Source organism: Argiope bruennichi, chromosome 11, assembly GCF_947563725.1.
Source record: "Argiope bruennichi chromosome 11, qqArgBrue1.1, whole genome shotgun sequence".
In the NCBI taxonomy this organism is placed as follows: Eukaryota; Metazoa; Arthropoda; class Arachnida; order Araneae; family Araneidae; genus Argiope; species Argiope bruennichi.
In genome coordinates this window covers 40,753,993-40,776,082 of record NC_079161.1, presented here as the reverse complement: position 1 = coordinate 40,776,082, position 22,090 = coordinate 40,753,993, and the positions used below count along the sequence as shown (strand labels likewise).

Sequence of the window (22,090 nt, the reverse complement as noted above, 5' to 3'; positions counted from 1 at the left end):
AATATTTTTTTAAAAATCTAATAATATTCTTTGAAACCTATCCTCGTCAAAATCACAAACTTTGCAAGAAAGATTCTAAAAATGCCAGCATTTTACATGGTAGGGGTAAAAGATTAAATCTTTTATTATTTTGCATCATCAACTTTTTAATGACTTACCTTGAGATTAAAGTTAGACATTTAAAATAATTCTCTGTTTTGAAACTGAATTCATTTGCATGCAGCTTTGGAAATAAGCACTCATTAAATTCCAAAAATCATTGCCTCATTGAAAGATATTGCATTAGGAAGAAAGCTTTATTGATGTATACATTTCAAGCGGAATAATGATGTCTGTTTTCGAATAGTCATTCCAAGATAAATGCTTCTAAATAAATGTTCGAATTCTGAGACTTTTTTTTTTTTTTTTTGTTCGTTTCATCCTTCATTCAAACTTTTGATGTCTCTGAGGAGAATTTTTTCAAATGATCCGTCCTTCGTTTCATCTTCTTCACCAATAGGATCAAATCTAAATGCGAAAAATAAATAAATGAATAAAAATCGTTAATGAAAACAAACAAAAAAATAGCATCTGCTATTGTTGATAAAAAAGAAAAGATCTATTGATTGGATTTTGATTTTAATCATAGTTTTAGAAAAATATAAACTATAAATTATGCCATTTATTAAAATTATACTTTTAAAAATATTCCATTTTTTAATAAATTAATGTTTACTGCTAATTGTACAATTTATTTTATTTATTATTCTATTAGATACTTTTTTACTGTTATATTCATATCTGTTATATATTACTTGTAATAACGATATCTACAATAGAAAAACTTTTCGCACTTATAGTAAAAGAATTTGGCACGCAGATAGTCTTAAGGTATTTAATTACGTTCGGACTGAATTCTTTTAAAAACGCTATAAAATTGTAATATTTTTGAATTTTTACTTAAAATAGATTCAAAGAACATCAACAGAACAAAAATTTACTAGTTAAATATCACAGGTTTTTTTTAAATTGTAAAATTAATTTTTTGGCTAAAATAGAAGCAATAGAGCAGAAAACTTCTAGTTTAAATATTTATCAAAAGATTTATTAAAATCTTGCCGATTGTTTAATAAATTTATTGTTTAATTCTTGAAGTAAAAAAACAAGCTGCGTTTCTTTTTTCTTTTTCTGCGTTTAAGTTTCTGCTGGAACTTTAAATATTGGTATTCGATTGAAAAATGGTATGGAATTTTCATTTTTCTTTCACATTGTGAAGCATTAAAACAAATATAAAATATTTTTTGATGAACTTATTCTCTAGTTCAGGATTATTATACCAAATTTAGACAAAAAGTAGTCTAGCAGAATCAATTTAGACAAAAGTTATAGATTTTAATTTGCGATGTTTTTAGTAAGAAAATTCTGCCAAAAATTTAAATGTCAGAAAATGGTTTTTAAAATTGTAAAACATATATTATGTAATATAAAATCAATATAACTTTCCAAAAAATGGATTTAGAAACCAAATTCAAATAGATTTATGAAGTAGAATATTCAGAAATCAATAATATTGAATTAAAAAAGAACTGATATTTTTTAAAAAAAATCAACATTTTAAATTAATTTACCATAATAATGACTCAATGCACCAATAAGTTCGAATTTTAAAATTTAATGTAGAAAAATTCTTATTTAATATTTTGCTTTGTTTTGGATAGTATTTTAATAAGTATTTTTATTCATGTTTTTGCCAATAGTATCATTCTAAGATTTTTTAAAAAAAAAAAACATTTTAATGTAATGTGGAAGAGAAAAAAAAATATCGATTTTAGGAAATTAGTTTTCACAACTCTGACCTAATTTACTAAATTAAAAAAAAAAAAAAAATCCGCCATCATCATTATCAAAAAATCAGTTTTTCTAAAATAAATTATAAGTATTAAAACGAAAATTTCTGGATTCGAAATTCTAATTGTTATCTTTAAAAAAAATTTTGAGGTTATTTGTCGTCCAGGAAATGATAGAGAGAAAGGCTCTTATATTACTATATAAATGGGAATCTACCTTCAAATTCCAGTCTGCAGACATAATTTTTTTCTTAAATTTTAAATCTTATTGTGCAAGCAGTTTTAAAGATTGAACAGTGGAATAAAGGCCTTTCTTGTATTTTATAAAGAAATGAGGCAATAGAATAGTATTGAACAATATAGAATTGATAGCGAAATTCTTCAACTAGTTTTTGTATGACCTAGTTTACATTTCACAAAACAAATAATCAAAACATTTGAAATCTGTATTGATAATGAATAAAATGATAACAGAAATTATTGTGATAAAAGGAAGGGATCAATTTACTTTAAAAAAAAATGCCTTGTTACATACGTACAACTGCAAATATTGTTTTATTCTGTTTCGTAGAAAGGAACCCAATGCTTTTGGCTTCGTTAAGTTAATGCTTTAAGTTAATTAAAAAAACCGATTTATTTTTTTAATTACTGTCAACGCTAACATTAGTCTACAAAGTACAGTTGCAAAATCTATGTGTCGTCTGAAAACATTTCCCAACTTTATAACAGTTACACAACCAGTATTTACATTTTCTTATTTGGCAATATTTTTTGGCAGTTTTTAAATTTTCAATAACAATACCTTTTTCAACAATGAATGTTTAATTTTTTATATAATGAAAACGAAATTTTATTCGTTTCACTATGTTTAAAAAATAATTTTTTTTCTCTCTTTTTATTATGCAATCATTTGTATTGTTTTCGACATGTATACACGTCATCGCTTCATTTTTATTACGCATCAAAAATAAATTCCGCATTTAACTAGTTCAAACAGTATGCAATAAGATGTTATATGGCACTCTTAATTTTATTTGTAATTCTATGTTTGTCGACAATTAAGAACCTGTGCATTATCTATTTTCGAAAACGGAAACACTTCTTGTCTTTGTGCATGCTCCAATCGACTTAAATTTCGACTCAATAATAAAATAGGATTGAAATGACAAAAGGAGGGAAGAAATGTTTACTTTTTACAAAGCAATATATAGACGCATTTTATTTTTCATTTCTTAATTTGTTGTAAATTTGGAATATTTTAAAAATATTTAGTTACTTTTTCTGTACATGGATGTTTATGTTTATCTACTTTAGAAGCATTCTTCTTGTTCACTGCGCATCACCCCTAAAAGGAGTAGAAATATCCAAAAATGATTGGAGGGGCTTTTTGAAATGAACAGTAACTCTTTTTTATTTTTTTAAAATCAATTTTGTGGTTATTTTTTAAATTGAGTATACCACCTGGATAAATAATTTAATTTAACTAAAGAAGTAATCGTCCTATCACATGTGGATAGTTTTTTTTATTATTATTAATTATTTTAGAGTTTTTTTAACTGATTTTAAAATAATGCCTGCAAATTTATTATTTTTCATTACACATTTATTATTTTTCAATAAAAATTAGTTAATGAATATAATTAAAATTTTGATTACTTCTTTCGTAATAGATGATCGATCACTACTCGTGCAGTGTTTCGCCTATAGTTCCATAACTGAAAAATAAAAATAAAAATTTGGTATGAATTTTTCGGCTGTTTTACATAAAGATTATTATTTTTTAGAAGCAGAAATTAATCAAATTAATTTAATAACAATTATTTTTAAAAACCCATTTTTATTAATCTATTAAAAAGTTGTCATTTTTATTTGATTATTTTCTTTAAAAAAAGCCTTAAAATATATTTGATTATTGTACTATAAATTTTAGGAATTCTTGATATTAATTTTTTTTTCTCAAATTCGCAACCAGATGACGCACTCACAAGAAAGATTTTTAACTAAGAAAATGCTTTGAATGAAAATAATCGTAATTTTTTAAATATTGTTAAAAGTCAATAATTTTTGAAGTTAAAGTCAATTTTTTTTATATATATATGTTCGAAGTCAATAGAGTCCAGCTTAAAAAATTTCGAAATCTAAATTTTTATGCAATCCTCCGATTTTGTTAATTATAATCAGTAAAATAATCGGGATGCGCTAACATTTATTTTAAAAAGTTTAACTAAAAAAACTTAATAATTATTTATAGTTTTACAAATGGTGTTCAGATGAAAAAGGTACGAAACATCATAACAGCGTAACCATTAACATATTTGCCTATGCCGCTATGAGAGAACGTAGCGAGACATCTAGGGATGCGATTGGAGTTTCCGGAGTAGATTAGAACATGCGCGGGCTCCCGCATGCGCAGGAGAAAGCAGAGGCTCTTATAAAGAGCGCCATCCAATTGCCCGCTACTTCTTGAATCCCTCGAGCCCAGAAGAACCATTAACTCCGATGTGTACTGTGAGACCCTCCGAAGACTACGCAGGTCCATCAAGAACAAAAGACCGGGGCTACTCACGGAGGGTGTGGTTCTGCTCCATGATAACTCCCGTTCACACGTCTCCAGTGTCACACACACGGAACTGGCCAAGTTCATTTAGGAGCAGCTCGATCATCCGCCCTACAGCCCGAACATGTCGCCCTGCGATTTTCATGTGTTTGGTCCCTAAAAAAACATCTGAAAGGGAAGCGCTTCAGGTCGGACGGCGAGCTTAAGGACGCTGTGGAGGACTAGGTCTCGTCATATTCACAGGAATTCTGGGAACAAGGAATCCTTCGGCTCGTTAATCAATGGGATCGTTATGCTCAGGCCTATGGTGTATACTTTGATTTCATTTAAACCCACAGTGTCTTTTCGTTTGAACACCCCTTGTACAAACCTTTACTCCACACCATACAGAAATTGATTAGATTTCGTGTTCACGCTCCGTTTTAGCGTAGAATGCTTATGAAGGAAAAGTTTTAATTGTTAATCTGCATTATAGAGCGAAAAAATTTGCGACATGTGTCACGTGATTATCTGCAGCAAGTATCATGTTACAGCTAAACAGAATTTCGATAGTTTTATCAAATATGGGTCAAGATCCTGATATGTCTTTTCAAATTTCTTCCACTGAACTATTGTAGTTGTTGTTAGTTAATTTTCAAAAACAAAATTTAAAATTCTCCCTGAAATATTAAAGATTTCAAATAAAAGAGGTGGGAAGAAAAATTGTGGCGAATTTTATTACCTGTTCCATAAAAGAATTTCCACTAGGTATTTCAGATATCGAAGACACATTGAAGACGATACATAAGTGAAAGAAGAATCATTTTGAAAGAAATACTTAATCAAATCGCAATAAAAGCTATATGGGTGGATTTACTTTATTTGTTGTTCGGAAAATCTTCCTGGATTTTCGGTGTAGATTAATAAGATTTTTTTTTTTTTTTTTTTTGTGCTAACAAGTTTATTTAATAATATATGAATCGTTTTATTGGATAATGATTTGTCCTTTTTTGAAACATTTATCATTCTACTTTCATAGTTCTTCACGAGATTATCATTGGAAAAATCTCTTAAAATATTGTTTACAGGCATCTAGAGAATTTGAAATTTTTCCCTTTAGTGAATTGCGCAAAGAATGGAACATACGGTAGATGCAAGGTGCCAAATCGGGATAAGAACTTCCAGCGATTCCAATAATTCTTGCTGGGTTGTGAAATACACATCTGGTCACCCTTCACAATGGGTCCATTCAGGACGCTTCTGTCAGTGGTTGCTTCAATTGTATTTATTTCGAATCACTTTTTATATCCTTGCAATTATGTATGTGTTGTTATATAATATTTGATGTATGATTGATTTTATTCAATTTTAGTTTAACTGACGTTTATAAATTAAATTCAAATAATATCTATATACTTAAAACTAGTCGCTTTTGGCGACTTGCTTGCTCGTGAAAATTGTTGATTTTTTTAGGTTATTAAACAATTACTATGAACTGCATTTTTTAAAATTTCAGTTTTATTTGATACTATTTATAAATAGGATTTTAACTGAATCATTCTGCAATAAATTAATGTGGGCACAAATTAAAAGTGCATATATTATGAAATATAAGCTGAAGCGAATATCCTATTTCGGAATTAATGACAAAAAAGTAATTTTTTAATCCTAATTTTAACATTAACAAAGCACGCGATTGAATATTTTGATGTATGTTTGAATTTCATAACATTAAAAAAAACAAGTGAAGTGAACATTGCTCTTAAAAAGATTTTTTCAAACCAAACTAAATTTAACATTAAAAACATCATAACATTGTAAATGAAACTTGAAGAATTTATTAAAAGTAAAAAAATAAACTGTATAAAAATGAAATTGATACCATTACAGAGATAATTTTTTGAGTTTTAGGATATACAAAAACCTTTTTCGGAAATTAATAGTTTTGGAAGTCATCTATTTCCAGTAGGTAACTCATAGCGAGTAATCACATTGTTGATTAAGCCTATTTTCACGCTCGATTATTAAACTTTCCAATTAAAGTTAATTTCTTAATTTTTTTTTTTTTTTTTCTAATCTTCTGACTGAATGAAGTGTTTGACACGGCGAGCAGAATTTATAATTTTATTTAATTAGTGAAATATTGAATTAAGTGCCGCTGTAAAAACATTAAATAAAGCAGTCTGCTGAAACTTTCGTACATCGATATGTTTATATTTCATTGCTGCCATTTCGCAATAGGTAATAAGAGCGATTTCTGTGCCTCGTATGTTAAAGTTTTATATAGAGAGATTAGTAAAAAAACAAACAAACAAAAACAATTTCCTTAAATATTGTATTATTTTCATCAGTTTTTATTTCATATGAAAGTTTATGATTCTTATATATGTGATCATTAGTCACCTGTTCACCCCACGCCATTTTCCAGCTCAGTTTAGTTACATTAGCGCCTCGTTTTAAAACAACACTAGGGCTATTTTGGGGCGTACCTCGTAATTTTGAACCGTGGTCAGATGATGAGGACGACACCTGAACTGGCTCCCCCTCTCCAAACTGCCACGCCACACCAGCGGAAGGACGTTTCGCCCCGACAGATATAATGCACACCAGACCCGCTTATACGACGGTTCTTTGGTGGAATTGGGTCTCGAACCTGAAACCCTTCGGTTTCGAAGCCGAGACCTTACCACTAGGCCACTGCGGCCCCCCCATTCTCCATGGGGAGGGGGGAGGGAAAACATTGACAGAATCTCCCAGCCCAAATCATTGTACCGATTTCACCAATTTTTATTTTATTTGAAAGCTCATAACGTCTAGATACGTCATCACTTGTTGCCTATCCTGACTTTCACTTTTTGAGAGAGATAAAATTTTCATTATTTTATTAGCTTCAACAGCTAGATCGATTTCCATTTTTTTGGTAATTAATATCGATTAATTATTAATCCAGTAATTGCATCACAATTCAACTGTTTCGATTCGATCTTAGGCACCCAAATAAATCACGTGATTGACAATTAATGTGTTAAAATTCAAAAAAATTATCTTTCCCATGATAGTTATTTAATATTTAAGCATATTTTTTTTCTGAAATTTAGCAATTTTTTAACAATACTTTTTTGCTTGATTTCCATTTGATTTTTTTTTCATTGTTGAAAGTTAAAGAAAAGAGATTTTGTTTATTATCTATATTGCTTACGAGATAAGTAAAAAGTGAAATTACAATAGTGCAAATTTTATAAGATAGACGAAACAGACATTTATATTTTTAATAGCACCATAACATGGATTACTCACCAATCGAAAGTTTCATGTTCAAAATGAGCTGAGCATATGTAAGAAAATTAAGGTAATGCATCTTTAATGTCTGGCAGTTTCACGGTATCATGAATATGAAGTTTATCTAAACGATTTGACTGAAATTAAAAATAACCAATATCCCCAGGGAAACAAACAATCGCCAAAATCAATTACCAATGAAAACGGCTTGAATTTTATAGCAAGAATGAAATCTGTTTTGTAAAATAAATTGTCAAAATCCAGGAAAAGCTTCTAACAGTTAAATTGTTTTCGAAATTTTTTTTAAATAATAAAATTAGTTTGTGCAATACTGTTTTTGGGAGTTATTGCAGAAAAATATCAAAATAACGCTTAATTTTTAGTTAATTAAAATTTCATAAAAATTGCACCCAGACGCACGTTTCTACGCTTCAAAATATACCCATTCCAAATATGGTAGTTATATGTGAAATGGTCTGTCCTATAGAGCATAAAAAATCACATTCATATATTTTTTTATTAGTAGTAGAAAAAACGATATTGTAATCGTGAGCAAATAACTGCACAAAACTTCTTAAGGTAACCTAGTTGGATAAAGTTTAAAAACATAAATTTAGATAATAATTCGCATTTTTTTTCTGCAGTTTCAAAAAAATCTTTATATTTTTATTTCCAATGATACCTTTATTCAATTTCTATATCAATTAGAAACCAATTTATATTATACTATTGACATGTAAGTTATTCTTATTTATATATATTTAAAAACTTTAAATGCATTTACTGAAGAACGAGTTTTTTCATAATTCGACTGTACGAGTATCACCATATCTCAGGAAATAATCGAGATATCTTAATGGAATTTATAATTATTGCTCTTTATGTTATACAGAATATAATGGACGACGGATTTGATATTGAATGCTCTAGAAGGGGATTTATGATTGTTTACTGTAAATACTGTTGAAAAATATTCTAAAATTTCATAGATAATTTTATATATTACACACAAAAATTTTATTTTTGAATATAATTGTTAGATAATAATTAACTACACTCTAAGATATGTTACACATGTAATTTCACAATGAAAAATGATAACTGTAACAATTTTTTTCTATAGAACAATCCTGGTTTTTGTAAAAAAAAATGCTAAAATTTTCATGAAAATATGCCTTTACTTCAAATATTATATTTAAATAATTTCACTTTTATTCGTCATTTTATCCTTATAATAACAATAAAAAACATCATATAAACATTAATTTTTTTTGAAAAATTTTCTCCGAACTTAGTCGGATACCTTAACTCTAGAAAATCGAGGAGTGAAAAATCGATTCCATCTTCACAATCATGAAACAAAATAAAATAAAAATGTGTAAAAATATGATCTTTTATTCTTCCCTTCTCTATTTGCAATAAGAAAGTTCAATTCCCATATCCAAAATTACTCCTAAATTGTTTCAATAAAGAATTACTCCTAAATTGTTCTATGTATATTAATGGTGACTACTCAGACAGAATGACAACGTAGTTTTCAAAATAGCCAAGCATTAGATATTAAAATTGCTCTTATGAATTTGCAAACAATATTTAAAATGAAATTTTTAGTGTGTTTTTAAGCCTTGTATGAAAAACGATATATTTCTGCCAAATACAATTCTCTAATCATTAATTTCTCTTTATTAATTCGTAATATTTAAATATACTTAACTTTTAATTAATTGACTTTACCATATATTATTTTTACATTTTCTGCTGCAAGATAAAAATTATATTGATATCAAAATTCAAATATTAGAAGAAATGTTATCTGCCAAAATAAAAGATTTTTACATGAGTTATAAGCTGATATACTATTTGCAAACTATGTCATTCAAGATATTTTTAAAATTCAGAATTTCCATAAAGAAAACCGTTAGACTTAGAAATTGTCCAAATTTGAAATGCAATAGTAGGTGCTTATTAAAAGAGAGTGTTTCAAAAATTTAATTACCACTTTAATTGTTCAAAATTGAAACATTTTTCTTCAGTAATTTTGGAAAATATTATTTCATGAAAAAATAATTTTTACATCACTTTAAATTTTACAGAATTAGCTTTTCTGTTATACTAATTTTATTTTCGTACATTAAAAATTTGAATAAAGAATAAATTACTCCTTCATTGATAGAACATATATCCTAAAAGTTAAGTTTTCATCGATGTTGATAGTAACAAAGACTTTTATTTATTTATTTGTGTAAGAATGATATATCTTTTATCTGAAACAATATCTAATGTGCATATAATCTTATTGGGAAAGACAGATTAATAAACAAACATTAATAAAAATTATTATATATAATTCATATATGAAATTATTATGCAAAGTGTCCAAATCTAATGTCTCTAATCAAAATGCAAAAGCTAATTTCTATAAATGTAGTGCTGATAAAGCTACGAAGTTTAAATTTTTATATAATATTCTCTCCTATTAATTACATTCTGATTTTAAATGGAAAGTTCTATGACTAAAACTGGAAGAGTTATGAAACTTTGAATATATGTATTTTAAAACATTTCAGCTTAAGAAATATCCTCCTATCAATGTAAGATTCTTCCTCATAAAGACTGTTGATGGGCCTAAATAAATGAAATTCAGTTTCTTAACTTGATCAGTTTTAGACGCAGAAGAATGGAGCATATTTGTTTAAAATTTTTTTGTGTCTAAAAATTTTATTAAGTATGATACATAAGACCGAGAACTATATAAAAGTTTAGAATTCATAATGTTTTCTATTGATACATTTACTGATTAAAAACATAAAATATTATTTTTTGAAACATTTAAAGCATTTTATTATTGGATCCCATTAGAATGGACGCCCTGTATATTATACCAGGAATTAAATTATGTATTTTGACAAATTATGAATATAATAAATGGTAAATTCCTCACCGTGTGAGATTCAGGTTCTCGTAAACTGGTAGCTCCGAAGCCCTCTTCGTTTGCCCTTTGATGAGGCGATCTGTATCCCTGGGCGCTGGGACGGGGCGACGCTGCGACGACCTTTGGAAACGACTGGATGCTGTCCTTTTGCGAAGAGCGCAAACCTCCTGCAAATACAGGAATGAAATGTAAATTACTTATTTCATGCTATGTTACTATAATCGGGACACCAATGAACACCTAACTGGCTCATATTATTGCAACTGCAAAAAAGTTACAATGACTGATTTTTTTTTTAATAAATGTAGGTATTTGTTCAAAATGTATCCAAATTTTATTCATAAAAAAACTCGATTTAAAAATTTTTTTAAAGCATACTCAAAATTGCTTTAAAATAGCCCCCTTGTTTTTTGTCACACACTTCTCCCAACGGTTCTGCCATTATCAAAAGCAGCAATGGAACGTCCTTTTGGAATGACTTGAGCTGGTCAGTCGCATTCTAACTGATGTCAACTCTGGCCTGAAATGTAGTGAATTTTTAGCTAGAGGGAAAAAAAAGTTCCCCTGGGGCGCATAGAGAGAATGCACAAAGTACAGGTGTATTGTATTTGGCAAGGAATTTTTATATCATATACGAAGTTGCTTCTATTGGGTCTTTAATAACTGTGGCATGAGCTTAACTGAGATTCTCCTGGAGTTGAAATCCTCAATCAAACTGGAATGAACGGTTCCAATGCATTTATTGCAAGTTGTGTCATTATAATTTGATGATCTTGCATCACCAATGTGATTGACTTCAATGAAACGCCTATTTTGAAATGACTCAAACTGGTCAATCGTATTATGATACATGCCATCTATGAACTGAAATCTATCTCCTTTTAGATGCATTGAGGAAAATTATAAAAATTCCTCAGAGGCATTTAAGAGAAATGGGCAACATGATGAAGCACACAGGCTCTTTGTAATTATTTCATACAGAATTTCTATATCAAACAGAAAGCTGCTTCTTCTGGTTCTTTAACAGCTTTGGTATTGATTTTGCTGGATTCTCCTGTAAATGGAGCCCTAAACCAAATTGAAATAAATGATTCCAATGCTGATAACATCTTGACTGAACGATTTGGATATTCAGCAGCTTTGTTATGGATTTCGTGGAGATTCTGCTATAATTGGTGTTCTACACCTAATTGAAATGAATGGTTCCAGTGCTGATGTACGTCTTGTCTGCAAGATCTCTGATGATAATTCAGCGATCTTGTATCTCCTGCGTCAGTAACTTACTGACCTACCGCTACGAGAAAAACCCTAGTAACCCTAAAAGTAGGGGTTAGTCGGCATGTGAACGAGATATTCTATTACATTTTGGGGGTGAAGGAAAGAACTGTGTTTCATTTGGCGCAAATAGAAGCGGTTAGCAATGTCATTTTGCTTTGTACTTCGGTCGATGCCTGACGCTCATATTTTGTGATTTTCTGATCAATTCTATCTCTTGTGGATATTTGTTATATGTAATATACCTGTAAGAAGTGCTATGGATGACTGGGTAACCAATGTTGGAGAGTATTTGTTATTCCAAAGATTGTGATAAATATTTCGTTAGTTCTTAAAAGAATATGAAACGAATAAATATCTTTAATTTTGCCTATTTATTATTGATTTATTTATATTTTTATTTTTTGCTGAATTTCGTGTTTTTATTTAGATTAAATACTGACAAATTTATTATTAATTAAACAGTTATACTTTCTAATTTTTTTTCCTGACCCTAAGTTTATTATTTGAAACTATCATTTTCATCTAATTCAAAACTTAGAAATTGTAGTCTTAAAACGTAAGTTTTCCTCTCTTAAAATTACATGAATCTTCAAGAAAATATCAAATTATTTTGTTATTATCCAATGGTTTTTATTTTATTGACGGCAGCCTCAGGTCTTAAAAAAATTCAATACAAAAGCAATAGAAGAAATGCCTTGAAGGCTTTCTTATCGAAGACATTAGTTTCAAGCTTAAATAACAAGGGATTTTTAAGTTTATCTACAATTCAATAACAAAATTTTATTTAACTGTCATATAAATACATCTGCTTTAGTACAAGCGAAATGAATTTCTCGCATTATAAAGTGCTCTTAGTTAGCCAAATGTTGTGGTCAGTATTATTGCCCACTTCCCTCCTTTCTTCGACTCGTCTACTTACAGCAACCATGTTCAGGTTTTTTTCTCGTGACGGTTGGTCAGTAACTGGTCAATAATCAAGTCATTTCAAGATGTTAAAGGTCTATCAAACATTTTTCACTTTTCGCAGTTGTACGATTGTTATTACTCTTTTATCTATTTAGCGCTCATTGCTTCTCCTAGAAGAACTGTTAAATCCTGCAACTCGTTCCCAACTGGGAGTCGCTAAACTTTACACATAATTAAGGCTCTACTCAGATTTTCTTAACATAGCTTTTAACTTTGCATGCAAAGTATAAAAAAAGTATAATAATCGTCAAAGAGATTCAAATTCGAAATTTTGACGAATCTTCATGTTTTAGACCTCTCTGAGTATGAGAAACACATTTTTGGCATTATGTGTCTGTGAAGACAATAACTTAAAAAAGCTTTGATCTAGACGGCTGAAATTTGGTATATAAATGACGGCCGATTTGGAGATTTCTAACAAATTTCGAAAGAAATCTATTCAAAGACTGTCTTCAAATACAAGTGAACTCAATAATGACAAAACAGAAAGAGATAGGTAGAAAAAATTTAGCACACATGCTTAGCATCTAAAATATAGATAATTGTCACATTTTGAATCAAATTCGTCAAATGGTTGACGCCTATCGGTCCGTATTTCTGCCTGCTTAAGTCATTAAAATTTGGTACGTTATCTTGTGACTATAACTGCAGTTTTGTGTCAAATTTCCAATCGCTCAACTAAAAGATTTGATTCATTCTAAAATTCAAACTCCCCATCAAAAACATTCAAGAATATGCTTTTGCCAATCATTAAATCCATAGTAGGATTTTATTTTTGCTTTTATTTAGTAATATATACACTTTGTAAATTGCAGTAAACTGTTTTAATTTAATTCATGTGTCTGAAACGTATTAAATAATAAGGTGAAATGTTTTTTTAAAAAAATTGCATCCTATATTAATAATTTAACAGTTAAAAAGTCAATAATCTAGGCGAACAAACTGGTCGCCGAAGGCAGCTAGTATCTAGAAATAAAATTATCAATAGTCTCCTTAGATTTTATGGTCATATTATTTGTTTTTTGAAAGCAAAATGATAATGTAATAATCATGTCAGAAATAATTTGCATGTTTATTTTTAAAACCTGTTAATAGTTATTCTTACCTTTTGAGACGTTCTTCTAAGAAAAGTTCCTTCTGCTTCTTCAGACGTTCCGGCGATTACTTTTGGAGGAACGAGACCAAGTTCAGCTGGATCTGAAGAATGGTGGGAAAAAAAATGTCAGAAATTAAATGATTGAGAAAATAGATATGATGCAATTAATATAAACCACGCATTTAAGATTATTGTTTCATTGCGTGAGTCTCAGAACTAAATGTTATAAAGAAAATTGAAGTTTAAAAATAAATATTTTTTGGTGGAGGGGGCGAAGTTTTTCAATGCAGGCTGAAAATTAATGACGTGATAAAGGAAATTTCTGCAGGATAGGCAGGAACAATATCAGCTTTTTCACCCTTGTTCCTGATATATAAAGATTTATGTTTGTCTAAACTAACCTAATGTTCTAATTAACTAAATAATCCAATTAATTAACAAATCTAATTCTACAATTTTACAAGGATGCGCCAGATTACAAGAGGTATGAAAGAATGCACTGAAAATACAATGATAGATGAGTTGCGTTTTACTTAGATTTCCGATTTAGATCTTTTAGAAGCATAGTTTAGTTTAGTTTAATTATATTGAAGTCCCGTTTTAAAGCAACATTAGGGCTATTTTGGGACGGACTTCGTAATTTTGAGCCACGGTCAGATGACTAGGACGACACCTGAGCTGGCATACCCCTCTCCAAACTTGCATGAGCGGGAGGATGTTTGGCTATGACATATTTAGCGTGCACCAGACCCACTTACACGACGGTTCTTTGGTGGAATCGGTCTTGAACTTGAAGCGAGACCTTACTACCAGGCTAACACGGCCTCTTTTAGCCGTATAGGTGCTTAAGAAAAGTCTTTATATGTGAGCAAAAGTTATATAATGTTGCATCAAAATACATGATTTTTACTTATTGACGTTATATTTCTCGATATATATTTTAAACTACTGATTAATTCATAAACGAATCAACCAATTGAAAAATTCTTAAAAATGCTGTTTAAAAAAAGTGCGGAAATTATATATATTTCCAGAAATTTTATCTCAGCTAGATTTATTGTTGTTGCTGGCAATAATAGAATTTTTTTTCTATTTTTTTGGGTGCAAAGAAAAAAAAATATTTTAATCGTTCGAGAAATTAGACCTCGACATTTTGACAAATCTCTGAATAAATAAATAAAATAAAAATGAAAATAAATACGTATCTGTATTTATTAGTTTAGGAATACGATATCTTAAGATCGAAACGAGTAAGAAAAATGAAATGAGATATCCGGCCTTTACATCAATATACCAGAATTCTGTCAAAATTTGGATTAAAATTTGACCGAAGGTTCATCTTAGAAAGACTTCATCTTACATTTATAACAAGAAAATGGTAAAAATACTAAAAACACAGATCATAACAAATTCGGTTTTATTAGTCAAACCAACATTGGTTAGTACTCTTTTAGTGAATTCAAAAATTCGGAATATTTCTTAATATGAAGGATACAAATTGTGTTTCTCCAAATGTAATGAATGAAATTCATCATCACTTAAATTCAAATTGCGTGTGTGTGTGTGGCCGTAATTTTGTACTCACTTGAGACAGGAATTTCAAAATGCTCGCTCTACCATAAATATTTCTCTTTCTTAATGATATGCAAATTAAAATTCAATTCTTAGATATCTGTTACGTACACCTTTGTTGCAGTGATCATCCTTGTAGAAGTGACATTCCCTATTGTTTCTTTGCCTTTCGAAAAGAGTTATTTTCCTGCCGAAATTTCCTTGCGGTACCTCTGTTTTACCACAATCCACATCAATCTATTCGAATTTTACACACAGTACCTGTCAGTTGTAATGTTGTTTCTCTGGGTACTTACCAATAATTTTCATCATAATATTGGGTACAATATTTCATCATAATACTGGGTACTTACCAATAATTTTCATACCAATAATTTTCATCATTATGGATATTAACTTTTCCTAGTATTAACTACTCGAGTTAAAAAGACAAGCCACGAATGTCAAAATGCTTTTGTCACAAAATTGTCAACGACGTGTTGTAACACGTTGGTAGGCAATTATCGCAGAAGTAAAAATGAAGTCCGTGACTTGTCGATTGAGCGTGTTTACAGGAGCACATTCTTAAATCAAAAATTAATTCAGTGTGAAGATATAATTTTTTTCCGATTACTGTAAGGTATCGAACACTTTCCGGGCCTCACTACGAGTTACAGTTACAGTGTTTCGGCATCCGTATTTATGAATCTTTTGACAGCGAAAGTAGTTAATAAAACTCGCAATTAAAAATGAAATCCTGCATAAGTTCGAGAATAACATTTTTCCTGAAAACTTTCTTGCTGCTTATAAATTAGTAGAATTTTCGATTAATTCCTATAATTTTATTTCTAATATTTCATATAGCTTCTCGAAAACCTATTTAGTTATTTTCCATACATAACTGATTGTAAATATATAATAGAAAAGAGCATTAACAAATGCAGGAAAGAAAGAATTATGAAATATATCAAAAGCTTTCCATTCTGCGCGAACGTTCACATATGAAGACTGCTCTGGATTTTATGATAAAATATGGTAGGTTTCAGTGTCGTAGCACTTAGATGTATGCTTTGGCACTTAAATACACGCACGCACGCACGCACACACACACACACACACATATATATATTTGTTTTGAAAAATTTTCATATTTTTTTCATACATTATTTAGTATGTATGGAAAAAATAATTGGAATATAAATTTATCCTTTCAATTATCAAACTTTTAATATGGTATTGGTATGGACATAAGAAACTGGAATCTATTCATTTCTCAAATGTAGTTCCAAAATAATTTTTTGAAGCTATGTGGGCTATTTTGGGAAGGACCTTAGAGTTTGAATTGTAGTTAGATGGCGATGGTAACACTGAAGACATTAATCTTGTGGTGAAGCTTTATAAGCCAGATAACAGCTACGAAACATGAGTAATTACTTTTGTCTTGAGGTCTTGTTACTCGGCTACGAAATCAAACATTGCGAGTTCGGTCTTCGCTATCGCCAATCGCTACATTATTTATCAGCTTCATTTTTTAATTTTTTCATTTTTTGGCTGATTAAATCAGCTTTATTTTTTTTCTATCGATATTTCACATCACACCAATTTGACTCTCAAGAATTAATTTCATCAATCTCACGTCAATGAAAAAACTTTGGTGGAATGATTCTCGAGACTCTGTCTTTCCGTAGGAGAGCCAGAATCTTGAGAATCACTCCATCAAACTTTTTTTTTTTTCAGTTCCGAACTGAGATTTTGTCAATGTGGTTCTAACAATATTAAAACATTGGGGGATAAACAGGCTTGCTTTTTCTAGTTTTATCGATGTTTTTAAATGGCTGCTTCGACAATAATTTCATTTTTCTTTACATCATTCTTTTGAAAAGGATGATTTAAATTTTTCGAAATAGATAGCACTTACCAGCATAGTAATCTTCATAATCTTGAAGAATATCAATACCAAAAAATATAGCAATTTCCTCTGGGAAACGTAAATCCATGAAAATAGTCACGGCTGTCAATACCTCGCATAAAAGACCTGTATTAGATATATAAAACATATTATTTATTGTTAAAATAGTCTTTTAACGAATCTTTATAATATGAAAATTGTGTTTTTAATCTGAAAAAGACATTTTTGCTGAAACTTCTCGTGTTGCCTATTCGCATCCAAGCAGAAGATGCCTTTTTATCTCGTACATAAATAAAGAGTGAAAATGGTTGGATTATTATTATTATTTTTCATTATTATTATTTGCCATTTTCACGCTCATGTTGGCAAATATCCAATGGCGTATTGAAGGCAAAGAGTCTCTAGGGTATAGTATGACATTTTATATCCTATCGTAATGTCTTAATGTGTAAATGGCATATAAAACACAATGTTAGTTTTTTTTTCTGTCCTTTACTATAGTTGGCTTTAAAATGGAACATAAAATGCACTTATGTCTTTTCTCAATATGACCCTAAAAAATTGTTATATGTACCAGTCTTACACCTCGGTGGTTGCATTACTACAAATAGGCTTTCATGCTTACAATTGTTTTGGACGAATGCAGAAATATAAGCGCCTAGGATATTTATTAATTTAAAGCAATAAAACCATGCAGACTTAATGAATATTAACCCTTTCTAGAGCCGTGGGAAGTATGCTTCCCACCAAATTTATCAATCTTTGTATGAAATTATGTAGGTTGGCATAAGTTAAGTTCTGACAAATTTTTTTAGTAAATCAGAAACTTAGATGCTTCAGCTCTTTATCTCAGACAAAATGATGTGTGTTGATTTGTTACTTAATTATTAATTAATTAATCAAATTAAATTTATCTAATAAGCTAAATGAATCCCTTTTCTTATTCTAATTTCAAGCCTAAAAATATTTTACATAATATGACTAGAAAAAAATGGCCCTTTAAAGGGTTAAACGCTCAAAGTGAGAATTCAATCTGATGAAAGATATTCATGATTAGTATTCATTCCTTAGCTTTATTTATAAAAGTAGCCTACTTTGGCGACCAGTTTGTTCACCTAAATTATTGGCTTTTTAGGCTGTTAAACGATTAGTGTGGAATACATTTTTTAAAAATTTCATTTTGTTATTTTATACGACTGAAAAACATATATTTAATTGAATCAGTGTGCTACTAATTACAGTGTGTGCAAATTAAAAAGTGTATACTCCACGAAATAAAAGTAGAAATTTAAATCCTATTTCGGAGTTAAGTCCAAAGAAAGCAATTTTTTGTTTGTTTTAATTTTAGCATTGACAAAAGCAAGTGTTTGAATTGTTTGATGGATGAGTTTGAATTTCATCATAACATTAAAAACATTGTTACAGATTATATATCAAACTAAATTTTAAAAATTCATTAAAAATAAAGAAAATGCATGGGAATGAAATAGATATCATTAAAATCATAATTTTTTAGTTTCGTTATAATGCAGGAATCCTTTTTATGAGATAATAGTTTTTGAAGCTTTGATAATATCCATAGGTAAATCATAGCGATTACCCATTTGGTGATGGATAAGCTTATTTTCGAGGTCGATTAAACTATCTGTTTGACGATTGTTTCTTGATTTCTTTTACAACTTTACTCTGAATGAATGGGCTTTTTTGGCGATACGACAAACCCTCTACAGAGCATTTCTATTAATATTTTCCAGCTCCATTATTTAGCGAAGCGTTGAATACAATGCAGTTATAAAAACGTTTAATGAAGGAATCTGAAGCATTTGTATAGCAATTTGTTTACATTTGTCTTTTACCATTCAACAATAAGTAATAAGAACGATTTCTGTGCTATGTACATTAGCATTATATATATATATATATATATATATATATATATATATATATATATATATATATATATATATATATATACAGGGTGTCTCAAAATACTTGGCCGCGGTTTTTATTTCTTAAATATTGATTATAGACATATAATGTAAATTATAAAGTTGTGTAAAAAAAGGTGCAAAATGTTATGAAATCAATTAAAATTCTCAGGGGATTAAAAAAAATACAAAATTTACATTCTTATACGGACCCCGTGCAAAAAAAATTCAATGAGTTACATGTGCCCCATCCTTTAATAAGGTCATGTACAAAATTGCAGAATTTTATCATGAAAACTCTCAAAGATATGTTAAAGCAAAGTTGGAGTAGGATCAATCACAAATTAAAATGCAAATGTTTACAGCTTCAGTGCAGATGACTCGACGCAAGAATGCCTCCCAAGGAAATAAAATATATGCTTGATATCTTTAGTTTTAAATACAAATTTTAAAATGTATGCTTCCTGAAAAATACTTTGAAATTTTATATCATGAATGACAGAATATAACTTAAAAATAGCACAGTCAATGAACTTGTAAAAAACTTATGTAATCTTTCCTTTAAGTTATGTAATCTTTCCTTTAAGTTATTATTTTTACACATTTTTAATACTTTTGAACCAATAAATAGCAAAATTACTATTTATTTATTCAATCCTTACTTTCTTTGTTAATTTGTGTACGACCCCTAAAACACGAACATCCGACATGATTTTTCCTTTTTGCGAACTCATATCCAGGCATCGAAAAGTGATTTAAGTCAGCATTTATGTAGTTTCATATCTTTGAGACTTTTTATGCTACATTGTTGAAATTTTGTGCATGACCTTATTAGAGGACGGGAAACATTTTACTCATTGAGAATTGTACGGGGACCGTATAAAAATTTAAATTTTGTATTTTTTTAAAGTTTAATCCCCTGAAAATTTTAATCGATTTCATAACATTTTACACCTTTTTTTACGCAACTTTGTAAGTTACAGTATATGTCTATGATCAATATTTAAGGAATAAAAGCCGAGGTCAAGGTTTTTGAGACACCCTGTATAGAAGTGCTATTTATTGCAAACGATCTGTAGATCCTAGTTATAGAAAGCACTCTACAAAATTGCAACATCTTTAGGAAATCGTATAACATTCAGAATATCGAAAAACATCGTAGCGATATAATAAGGTAATCGGAAAACATCGTAATTTCTTGTGGTAATAAGCGTTTCTACGCACATATGCAGTATCCAACTCTCATAAAGATTTAAAATATACTTTTTATACAATTATAAATGTGAAAAGAAGTATAATGCAATAATACTATGGTATTGCTATGTGAAAAATGCTCACATGCTCTCTGCTCAAAATCTATTTTTCACTCAGTTAATTCTTTAAATATTGGGTATAACCACTTTTTATTTTATTTTTTCGAACAGAAGATTCAACTTTTTAAATACAAATTCTTTTGAAGTTTAAGAAGAGTAATGTTTTTCAATCAGTTTAATCCGAACTGAATAAAAGACTCAAGTCATAATTTACTTGCACATCTATCAAGTAATATCATGGTATGATTTTTAAGATATCTTCAAAATAAATCTTGGAGTATTTGAAATTTCAAAAGTGCAATTAAAATTCCTCTTTCACTTAATAAATATTGATTTTAAAAAAAAAAGCTATTACCTGTGAATAAGACCAACCAGAAGCACCAATCATAATGCAGAACCAAGGCTTTTGATTGAAAGCGCAAATCCATGGGGACGGCATTTCGGACCGCTGCGAAGAGAATATTGGATAACAACAGACATCCGCCCGTCAAACTAAGAAAATAAGCCCCGTAGCGAATCACCATGAAGAATAAAATATTAGACAGAAGCCATAGTGGGAAAGCCATCCTAAATATTAAATAGAAAAATATATTCATTTGCGTTTCAATTAACACAGCTCGACTTATACCTTTATAACTCATTACTTTTTATATATGAAGAATAAAAAGAAAATGTATTAATTGTAATCACTAAAATATTAGACCCCGAGATGTGATGAATCTTTACGTAGTGGATCTTCTTGAGTCCAAAGTATCCATCATTAGATTGTGCTTGGATATCCAACTTTCCACTCCCCATCATGCCAATTCTGACAGGTTTCCACATTAAAAATAGATTTTGATATACTACCACTGACATGGCATTCAGTGATAGTAAAACGTAAGATTCTAGACTTATGCCTATGCACACCAAGAATAATCACATATGCACCATGAAAAGGAACGCCACTGTTTAGTCTTAAGAGAAAATAATTTGTCAGAGTTGAAAATGAAAAAAGCATTTGTAATTCTATCGGAAAGAATCTTTCAGAAACCAAAGTTTGACATTTTTTTTTTTTTTTTTTTTTTTTTTTTTGCGCATTTTTGTAATTGCAATGATAGTAAATGTATTGAAAATGGAAAAAGCATTTGTAATTCTATCGGAAAGGATCTTTCAGGAACCAAAGTTTGACATCTTTTTTTTTTTTTTTTTGCACATTTTTGTAACTGCAATGATAGTAAATGTATTGTTTAAACAAAACCCATTACATTGTTTGCATTTCACAGAAGTGTTTACTCATTCAAAATAGAACTTTAACATTAATTTTTTTGATAAAATATTTCACTGAATATAAATATTACTCATGCTATCTCTTAAAAACCAGAGGGAATGGTCTCTCCAAAGCATCTTCTTTAATAAATGCATTTTGATATTATTAATCGTATGCTAATAGTTACGAAAGAGCCTATTAGAGGGTGTTCTTAACTATTGTAACAT

At 29.3% G+C, this 22,090-nt stretch overlaps 1 protein-coding gene across 2 annotated transcripts in view; it reads right to left on the bottom strand.

Annotated features, from left to right (window-relative positions):
* Positions 1-383: 383 nt before the first annotated feature.
* The window catches only part of LOC129957143 (dual oxidase maturation factor 1-like), a 37,540-nt gene continuing 15,833 nt past the window's right edge, over positions 384-22,090 (bottom strand). Inside the window, exons 7-12 of one of the 2 annotated variants that reach the window (XM_056069310.1) lie at positions 20,970-21,181; positions 17,383-17,499; positions 13,923-14,014; positions 10,583-10,740; positions 3,483-3,541; positions 384-507 (exon numbers count right to left, since the gene is read on the bottom strand). In XM_056069310.1, the coding sequence (XP_055925285.1) occupies positions 3,508-3,541; positions 10,583-10,740; positions 13,923-14,014; positions 17,383-17,499; positions 20,970-21,181 (613 nt within the window). In that variant the 3' untranslated portion in view covers positions 384-507; positions 3,483-3,507. The remainder of the gene's footprint in view (positions 508-3,482; positions 3,542-10,582; positions 10,741-13,922; positions 14,015-17,382; positions 17,500-20,969; positions 21,182-22,090) is intronic. The other variant, XM_056069309.1, reaches the window with a different exon arrangement.